Raw genomic sequence first — 11148 nt, 5'->3', positions numbered from 1 at the left:
ATTGAGTTACTAAAGCTTATACAAAAGATAGATTGTGTGAAAGTTAGGATTTTTGTGGTTTTTTTTATTATAGCATCCACCCCCACATTTTTTAAGTTTATAAACCGGACAAAGGACGGGTACCCAAGCTTGTATAATTTATAGTTTCAGTTTCTTATCCGCTTACAAGTTCAGTCATCACAACTCTTAGCAATGTAACTGGAACACGTTTTATACAAAAGCACCAAGTGGCTAAAAGATGCACCTTCACACAGTTAATAACTTAAAAATAAAATTACTATGATTTTAATAGTTTCACACTTCAAATTCTTCTAATGTTACCAACATACGAACTGTGTTGTCTTCCAAAATTTTTAGTGCATACTATAGAGTTTTACACAGTTTGATAATAAAACATGAAAAAAAACGACCTTCACACTACACATAATTACAAGAGAACTTATATTTTAACCGACGTTTCGCCTTTGCGGTTTCTTCAGGGCTAGTATTATCTATCTGTATTGGGCCAACCACGAATATCGAAACCCAAGTTTTAGTGTTATAAGCCCTCAGACTTACCACCTCTCTACAGGGGAGGGCGCAATTTGCAGATAGGCAGATCGACCAAAGAAAGCATTGGATGGGGGAGGGGGGGAGAGAAATCCTGCCTAAGAGATTTCTAAGGATTTCTGGTAGAGCTTTTTATTTTCCAGGGAATGTTTCGACCTATGATCCTTTTTATTCGAGTTTAATTTTCATCTCCAAAACAAGATGCAGGATCAGTGTCAAGGATAGGCAACATATGCTGCTGCTTACGACGTCAAATACTTGTGGGCTCCAGGGTGAATGGGGCGCACCCTTAATTTCTGCTTAGGGCGCTAGTTAAGCTATCGCTAACCCTGCTGACGAGTTAACCATTTCAGGTCTACAAAGATCTAAAGTCCGATGCCGACATGCGTGAGAGATACGATAATATTATGAGAGAAAAAAAAAAGATTCAACCCCATGCAGCTTTGTTCTGGTCGAGTTAAAGTTTCATGTCACATTTTAACGTGAGAAAAATCCAAATATATCATTAAGAGTTTTATACTACTTGATTAGTCTAAAACAAGCTTAAATACACAATTTTACGTCACTTAATAAAGCTGCAAACACATACCTTTGTAGTCGTGGTTGTCAACCGTCCTCATGATGTCTAAAAGTTGTTGTTCTAGAGGAAATCTCAAAGTGTCCAGAGGACTAGTGTTCAGGTTTCCACCCAGCTGCCGATCCTAAAATGAAACGAATAAAATCCGGTTAAAAACAAAAAGTAAAGTTCACAAACTCTAAGTATTTCGTTTTCTGAAAAATAGAACAACTTTAGATCAACAGATATGTTTGGAACACGGTGACGTTTTTTAAAACTCTCACGCGTGCCGTATTATTCGTTGTGTGCGCGTAAGTGTAAGCTTTTATCTATAACACAATAAAAAGTGCATCTTTACCACTATATAGAAAGCAACATATTTACCGTAAAGTGAAATATTTCTTCGCCCATTACCAAAATATAACATGCCGTAAGTAGACAGTCTAGTTAGCGTGACACCGTCTCTAGCTTCGAACCACAGGCAACAAGTCAGCAGTAAGTTATAGCTATATATATGTATACTATTTATTGATTAATTAATTTACTTTATTTATGATTATTACATAGAATATTTTACTCCAACTTCTTCATGTAAATAAGAATATAGTGCATTTTTTATATCAAGAAGTGAAGAACAAGACTGCTTATCGACACTATATATATAGCAACATGCGCAATCCCAGCCTAGAATCAACAACCATGTATCTAATTGCACGAATTAAGTGAATTAATCAAAGTTAACTACTGCATTCTCAAAGTAATTCGAAACCGATCAGCACATTTAAAAGAAAATCAGAAGAATTTAATACATTTTTATTACAATCATTGTGAACAGAAGCTATAAAAACTTAACTAAGTTAGTCAGATGCATGCACATGTATGTATGTATGTATACGCAGATAGATAGACAAAGATGGCAAAGTTTTGTGAAAGCACAAACCAGTCATATCGTTAAATGTTTGTTTTTAGAGCAAAGCCACAATGGGCTATCTGTTGTGTCCACCGCGGAGAATCGAACCCCGGATTTTAGCATTGTAAGTCTGTAGACTTACCACTGTCCCACCGGAGGAGATCGTGAAAGGTGACAGTATCCCAACCAAATCGTACACACTAGATGTTATAAGATTATTTACCAAATGACCATTACCTCACTGTCTCGTTACGAGATTATTTACCAAATGATCATTACCTCACTGTCTAGTTACGAGATTATTTACCAAATGATCATTACCTAACTGTCGTTACGAAATTATTTACCAAATGATCATTACCTAACTGTCGTTACGAAATTATTTACCAAATGATCATTACCTAACTGTCGTTACGAAATTATTTACCAAATGATCATTAACTCACTGTCTCGTTACGAGATTATTTACCAAATGATCATTACCTAACTCTCTCGTTACATCAAGATCTTCGTCTTCCGCATCGTTTCCAGTTTTTGCTCAGGCAAGCAACACACACACACATCTATATTACACGCATGTATGGATCGTTAGTGATAACTAGCAATTCTAAATATTACAGCTCAAATTTTACGGCCACAACTAAACACTAAGTTACTAAGCGCCCAAACTTACAACTGAAACTAACAGCGTATAAACTTTGAAACTAAAGCGCTCAAAGGTTAAGCAGATAAGAATCATACATTTAACGGATAGATCTTGTCAGTACATATTTGATCTTTACTGAACTGGTTATTGGTTTCGGTGATACAAATCCGAGTGGCGCAAACGTAATAATAGCTTTTCACAAACATTTAGTTATTTGACGCTTGGGTCTATGTGCATTCATCATACATGACACAAGTTGTTATGTGAAACAACGGGGCCAACGGATATGTATAATAATAGTCATTGTCTCCTGGTAGTAGTAATAACACATCAAAACGTCACGTCGTCATCTCTTCCTGCTCGTGTGATTAAGCAGATGACGTTGTTGCAGACAACTTCTCAAAGTTTCTTCCAAAATCTATTGCACTATCTGTACATCTTGAATGATGGGTTAATTATTACATTTGACACTATCAAAATAAGTCAAATGCATGAATGTGCTTAAGGCAACAAAGCCTTATGACGTTTAAGAACATCAGGGTCTGCTGCTAATATAAATTTGACAAACTTTCCACACATCTTCGTACTTTCCTTTACCGCCAAGTATTCAAAGCATTAAACCATTCGAGAACTTGTTTTAGTTTGTATGTACGGTTTTAGTGCTAAGCTACACAATGGGCTATGTACTATATCCATCACGAGTAATCGAACTCCCGGTTTTAACGTTAAAAGTCCGTAAACTTACTGATGACCCACTGGAGTGTGTGTGTGTGTGTGTGTGTGTGTGTGTGTGTGTGTGTGTGTGTGGAGGAGGGGGGGGCAGTTGTTTTCAAAGGCTTTGTTGAAAAATACAAAATAAACTTAATAACAGATCACTTTATCAAACTCGGACGTAAGAACAATTTTTGCGTGCAATAAAAAGAAGTAAAAAATTAGCTCTAAAGCAAACACGTATCGTGTGCATATTATGTTTTCCTGCGTGAATGTCAACAATAAGTACTTTGTGTTACAAAGATTTGTACCGCATTCTTACTTCTTCTACAAACAAACATGTTAAGATAAACATATCTATACATACAACAGTTAACGAAACATATTCGAATATTATGAACGAAAAATCGAGATATTACGTCACGTTGATCACAGCAAATCACATGAAATGTTTTCATGTGTCTTAAAAAACAAACCAATTATAGAACAGTAAGAATATTACCTAAAGTGAACACAATTCTGGTAAAAAGTTTTGTCAGTTCAGAAATAATACAAAAGCAATATAGTACGTCACGTTGATCACAGCAAATCACATGAAAACATTTCATGTGTCTTAAAAAAACAAACCAATTATAGAACAGTAAGAATACTTACCTAAGTGAACACAATTCGGGTAAAAAGTTTTGTCAGTACAGAAATAATACAAAAGCAATATTGTACGTGTGTAATACAAACTTAATTAATTCCGTACTAGTCTATTCGTTTGTTCTGGATAATCGCCGTCCCCTAATTATGAAATAACGGACTAAAGAGCAGGCAGTTAGTTAACAGCACCATCCGCAAACTCTTGGACTACTGTTTATTTTGTTTTTGAATTTCGTGCAAAGCTACACGAGGGCTATCTGCGCTAGCCGTCCTTAATTTAGCAGTGTAAGACTAGAGGGAAGGCAGCTAGTCATCATCACCCACCGCCAACTCTTGAGCTACTCTTTTTACCAACGAATAGTGGGATTGGCCATCACATTATAACGCCCCCACGGCTGAAAGGGCGAGCATGTTTGGTGGGACGGGGATTCGAACCCGCGACCCTCAGATTGCAAGTCGAGCGCCTTATCCACCTGGCCATGCCTTGGACTACTGTAATCAAATAGTGGAATTTGACCGTCAATCTTTTGACCTACTCACGAACCCAAAATGAGAAGTGCCATTTTCCTTACACGGGACACGAACAATGGATCTTCGGCTTTACAGTCCGGTGTGTATATATATATATATATATATATATATCGAAATTTGAAAGCAGGCCTCATGTTTATATGTGATTTTGACTTAAGTTTATTTATAAGCTTCAATCAGAGACCATTGTAATAACGTTAAAAAAACTTCAAATGCACAAAGGATACAAAGTCGTAGGCAAGTCTACGGAAAAAGAACAGTCGATTTCTTTAATACTTCTGTAACAACAAAATGACAATGCTGGTGTAGCATATGAAGTTGAGATCTTGAAGTTAGGAAATTTTTTTTGTATTCTAACGCTTTCAGATATATGCAGGCAGTTTCAAAAAGAGAAACGACACAATGTGTTTCATTTTATTTGATTTGGATAACGAATAGATATGTTTGCTCTCACGTTAGCTTAAAAGTACAAATGTATTTGTAAAATAGATTACCAACTCCAATAAGGATGTGATAAGATTACGTATTTAATCACAACGATATTTGCAATGACACGCTATGTGTAAAAAAGCAAAATCTTTTCTCGGTAATGAAGTCCATCTTGCCCGTATGAATAATCAGACAAGCGGGTGGAGGGAAGTATGTTGACAATGAAACGCTTTGAGGTTTCGACTTCTTAAGCTTCTTTACGTATACCCGTTTGTTGTAGTATTAATGGTGTGTTGTGGGCATTATGGAAGCTTAAAAAACAACAACAAAGGCTTGTTTCTTCTTGTATTTTCATTCTATAAAAAATTGGCATAATCTACAGAAATTGAAATGTCGGGGGGGATGTAAAGCAAGAGTAACGCAATAAAACATACCCTACACTTCCCCCCTTTTAAAAAACTATATGACTACTGGGGTCATCTTTAGAAGTATTAACTTAATCCACAATTTAATTTCAGAGTACGTATTAAGCCATTCTTAATTTTGAAGTGGTAAGAGTAGAGGGAAAGCAGCTAGCCAGTTCACCTTTCACATTAAGAAGGTTTTTTTAATTATTCATATCGGTTTTGATATAAACGTCAACTGAACTTGTTAATGTGACCTTCTAAATATAAGATTTTTTTAATTTCAAAAGACTGTGTTCCTATAAAAGAAAAAAAAAGCTGTTTATTGACTGTAATTTATATCTGTAGTATATATATATATATATATATATATTATATTTATTCAAGTCGTCTTTAATAACATTACGTGGAAATACATTTTTATCGAGATTTTTAATGTTATTAAATTCTTTTTACTAAAATAATAAAATTACTACTTATTTTATATGCTTTATGTACTTAATTCCTAACCAATCTTATATATCTCAAAAATAAAGCTATCATAGTTAAAATACAAAGTTAAGTTTTTGTTATGATATGTATCGCATCCATTCTGATTTTCAACCAATGTCTATAAATGATAGTTTATAGCCTTCATGTTCTACTGTAAACCCCCATGTTTAATATTTCCTACTTTGTATAAGTTCTGTTTAAAAACAATAATAGTTATCTATATATATTTTGTAATGAATAGGTTTACATTCTTCAGAACAATCACAGATCAAATATTGTAAGACTAGAGGGAAGGTAGCTAGTCATCACCACCCACTGCCAACTCTTGGGCTACTCTTTTACCAACGAATAGTGGGATTGACCGTCATATTATAACGCCTCCACGGCTGAAAGGGAGAGCGTGTTTGGTGTGACGGGGATTCAAACCCGCGACCCGCATATTGCGAATCGAGCGCCCTAACCACCTGGCCATGCCGGGCCCCAGGTGCTAATCTAGATCCTATAGCATCTACATCTGTCTGATCATGTATCTCTTGATTAACAAAGAGAAAGCGCGATTGCTTTGTAGCTAAATCCGGTAACTTTTTAAATACTTCTTTAGCTAATCTATTTGGATTATCCTGATTAAAAACTAAATTAACAACTACATCGAGTGTTTCATTCAATAGTACGTTTGTGGATAATAATTGAATATCAATAAAGATTATTTCCACATTTTTTTTTTATTTCTTTCACAACCTAGAAACTTAAATAGAAAATTCATTAACATCTAAAGACTTAATATATTTTGCCAGAAAACCCTTCCAATTCATCATCGTAAGTACCAACATCAGATACAATCGGTCTTCTCGGACATCCTTTCTAAGGTACTTTATAGGTAACCCATATAAAATACCTTGCTTGTGATCTATCGTTCTTAACATTCGTTATTATTTATGAACAACTGTATATTAAAATTTAATAAATACTTTGATAAACTATTTTCTCTTGTTATCGTAGGATTTTTCTCAAATTTCTTAAACTTAGTTTCACCTCTTAAAATATCTTGAACTTTATTAATATAACCATATATCTTTGCCCAATTTTCTAACTGATTAAGTCCTTCTAATACTTCCCAATCTTATGTTGAGTGGTTTTTTTTTGTTGTTGTTTTATCTCTATTCTGGACTTCAGACTTATGTAATCACCCACGCTATCTTAGCTTTCTTTTCTGGACTTCAGACTTGTGTAATCACCCACGCTATCTTAGCTTTCTTGCTTTCCTGGACTTCAAACTTATGTAATATCACACACGCTATCTTATCTTTCTTGCTTTCCTGGACTTCAAACTTGTGTAATATCACACGCTATCTTAGCTTTCTCTGTTTCCTGGACTTCAGACTTGTGTAATATCACACGCTATCTTAGCTTTCTCTGTTTCCTGGACTTCAGACTTGTGTAATATCACACGCTATCTTAGCTTTCTCTGTTTCCTGGACTTCAGACTTGTGTAATATCACACGCTGTCTTAGCTTTCTCCGTTTCCTGGACTTCAGACTTGTGTAATCACACACGCTATCTTAGCTTTCTCTGTTTCCTGGACTTCAGACTTGTGTAATAACACACGCTATCTTAGCTTTCTCTGTTTCCTGGACTTCAGACTTGTGTAATCACACACGCTATCTTAGCTTTCTTTATTTCCTGGACTTCAAACTTATGTAGTCACACAGGCTATCTTAGCTTTCTTGCTTTCCTGGACTTCAAACTTATGTAATCTCACACGCTATCTCAGCTTTCTCTCTTTCCCGGACTTCAGACGTGTATCATAATCACCCACGCTATCTTAGCTGGACTTCAATATTATGTAATCACACACGCTATCTCAGCTTTCTCTCTTTCCTGGACTTCAGACGTGTATAATAATCACCCACGCTATCTTAGCTGGACTTCAATATTATGTAATCACACACGCTATCTTAGCTTTCTTTCTTTCCTGGACTTCAGACGTGTATAATAATCACCCACGCTATCTTAGCTGGACTTCAATATTATGTAATCACACACGTCAAGTTAACTAACATTTTTACCTGGATTTCAGTATTATGTAATCACCATCACTTGATGTAAAACTTTCTTTTCGCTCATGATGATAAGATAATTTCAATAGTGTCAAGCACTTTAAGACATAAATACACCAAACTTAATTCACATGGTCTCGTAAACCAAATTCAGTTGTCGTTATGAGTAGAGCTTTCTTCCACATCAAAATATTTCAACCCATTCTCTAAAAGCATTCAAGTCATCGTTTCAGTTACTGCTCGTTATTCAACAACAAAAACAACAAAATAAAACACTAACTTTCTGGAAATTTCCACTTATAAAGTATAATAACACGATAAGTAATTGTGGCATTTTAAATACAAAAATTTAAGTAACTTGCTTTGTAGTAAATATTTTTTAGGCTTTAATAGTTTTAATGATATCACTACTAACAATAACTAAGAGAATGATATGAATAACGTTCGAAATAAAAGTGAGAAAGTTATCTTTAACACGAACAGTGGAATTTATTGTAATTCAAAAAAATTCTCTCTCCCATTTGTACAGAAGTTTATGTTGATAAAACAGAACATTTTAGATTTAAAATCATATATGACGCGAACGATATACGTACTATCTAAACGTTTTCTTTTTAAATTTTCATAACTGTAGATTGAATACTTTTAAAAATTTAAAAAATCGACTTTATGCCTACCCCTTTTTCAGATATGTAACTATTTACAACTACAATTTAAGGTAATTTTTAATTGAAGTGTAGAGATTAAAAAACTTATCAGTAGCTTGCTTTAATTTTTGATTGAATATTTTTATAGTGGTATATATTTCTTTTTTATTCGTAAATTTAAAGGCCATAATTGTTGGTTAGGTTTTAATTTGAACTTCTCAGGTTGCAGCTCCATCTGGCGCCTGTAAAGCTGTTAAAACACTGAAATAACTAAACGTAAAAAGAAATAGTGATAACTAAATATTTTGTGTGCATGTGTAGTTATTTAAAATGTAAATCGATTACGAATGGATATCAAATTCACTAAGAACGAATACATAACTGTTAATAATGAACTTTTTTGATGAAATATTTTGTCGTAATGAGGCGTCTTCTCACAAATGTGTCGAACGTTTTTTATTTTCTTAATTTTCAATTATTTATTTACCCCTGATGTTTATTTATACCAATTTACTACTAGAATGTGAAAACAATAAACCCTTTATCTTACAAATATTTGTACGTAGGATAATATCTTCTTACATTTGACTTCACTTTGTGAAACTGTTCGAGAAAAATTAAACTTGTCAAAACAAGACGAAAAACAATAACGTACTTTTTTACTTGCAAACATAATATAGATGTAGTAAGAATTTCAAAAAGCCCAAACGTGTGTTTTCGTAATAAATAGGCGTAATTACCTATCTCAAAAAAAAAAAAAAAAACATGTTCAAGTTTCACTTCTTGAAAGGTATTTTGTCCAATTAAAGTTGTAGTTTTAGCAGGAAAGATAGAGAAGATTCATTTACTTATCTTATTCTGTTGTTTATTCAACAGTTTCAGGGACTCTTCAGCCAAGTAAACATGCACAAAACACTCATACAGTACATGAAAAATATAATGTCCTGCTCTGTAAACGCATGGCTGTTTCAACACGTGCTACCCCAACCCGAAAACGATACATCAATTTCATTTTAAGCTTTGGTCATTTGCCACTGATTGACAGTTCTAGTAATCGCTTCAATTTTAGCCATTCGATAAACGCAATTTATTTAAATTGAAGACAAGTAATAAAAATGTTTTCAAAAGTTCCGTATGATGAAGAGATTGCAATGCTAAAAAGCACAGAAAAAAAAAGTAAAGATAAATGCACAAAACCCTACATAAGTAGCCAGAAAGTACCGAGTCAATATTACAAGCTTATGGTTATTAGCCACTGTAAGACTGTATAGCACTGTTCAGTTTCAATGCTTTTTATTCAAACCTGAATTTATGCAACTGACAAGAATTCAACATTCATTTGTAGATAAGTTATTCTTGGAAAGACTTGGCCACTTATGCAGGGATTTGTTTATGTTTTTGTGTATTCATCCCTACCTTGTTTCTGTATTTTTTGACATTGCCATCCCTACATCATACTTAATATTTACAATTTTTTTAATTACTTCTTTCCTCCCTTTTTTTAATTTCATTGAAGTGAGTTGATAAAAAAAGCATTTGTTTTATTTTTTATAATTCAATGGCAATATATATATATATATTGTTAATATCATATTAGTTTCGTCAGTTTCTTCATTGCACTTGTACAATGGCCTCAGATATTGATACACCATATAATTGGCTACAATAGACTATTAATCACCACTGATCATAATTTTGACTTCTTGGAACTTAATGTTGAGAACCTGTGTTAAGGAAAGAACATATAAAAAATGTATCGCTGTATCATCTCTATATTGACGTTTGGATTCCTTTTGGCACTGTCATCCCTACATAACTTTGCATTTAGAAAATGTTTTTATTACTTGTCTTGTGACGTTACTTCCCCTGACTGAAAATTAGTGTAGTCTATGAATGTGTGTAATAAAATTTATATTACGTGCATTGATTTTTTTTACTCCTTCACTTCATACATAGTATATGGGTTGGCTACCTAAAGATACCAATTGTATAGTGTACAAAGCATTGAGTATTCTACACGTTACAGTCATCAAACATTCATCTATTATTGGCTGGTAATTCCTGTTTCACCCTGTACTTAAGCTTTTTAACGGAACAACAGATTTGTGTAAGAAAGCTAACTTCAAGAGATAATGATAACATCGTTTACACTAGAATTATGATGTTTTTAGCTTATACTAAGCACCACAGTGCTTAGTGATAGCCTGATTCCAAGTGTTCTTAAAATGCCTTTTGTCGTACTAAAGCCATTGCGAAAAATTCACACATTTTGTGGCTAGCATAGAAAAAGAAAAAAGATGAACACTTTGTCTCGTTAGCTAGTTCCCAGTTCTCCACTTTAGCCACACTTTTCTACGATATTTGAAATTTCAAGCTGTTAAACACTCGATAATGGTAATTAGGTGCTCAAATAAGGCTATAACTCACCTTTAGCGGTTATTTCTAAGCATCATAGAGTAATAGATTGAATGCGCAGCCATTTTTTTCATCTCTACATACTAAGCACTGCCGTGGTAAGTGATAATTCTTTTAATGACATTTTGGTGCCAGACATTATATATATATATATAT

At 33.9% G+C, this 11148-nt stretch overlaps 1 protein-coding gene across 1 annotated transcript in view; it reads right to left on the bottom strand.

The window, feature by feature from the left end:
* LOC106460418 (cytoplasmic polyadenylation element-binding protein 3-like) overlaps window positions 1–11148 on the bottom strand; it is a gene marked incomplete at its 3' end in the record, with an annotated part of 85339 nt that overhangs the window by 53817 nt on the left and 20374 nt on the right. The window contains exon 2 of the mRNA XM_013920113.2: window positions 1139–1250. Coding sequence (XP_013775567.1) covers window positions 1139–1250 — 112 coding nt within the window. The remainder of the gene's footprint in view (window positions 1–1138; window positions 1251–11148) is intronic.

The sequence above is a fragment of the Limulus polyphemus genome, unplaced genomic scaffold (genome assembly GCF_000517525.1).
Source record: "Limulus polyphemus unplaced genomic scaffold, Limulus_polyphemus-2.1.2 Scaffold767, whole genome shotgun sequence".
NCBI lineage: Eukaryota > Metazoa > Arthropoda > Merostomata > Xiphosura > Limulidae > Limulus > Limulus polyphemus.
Note: the sequence above shows the minus strand (reverse complement) of the source record. Positions and strands in the feature narration are given on the sequence as shown.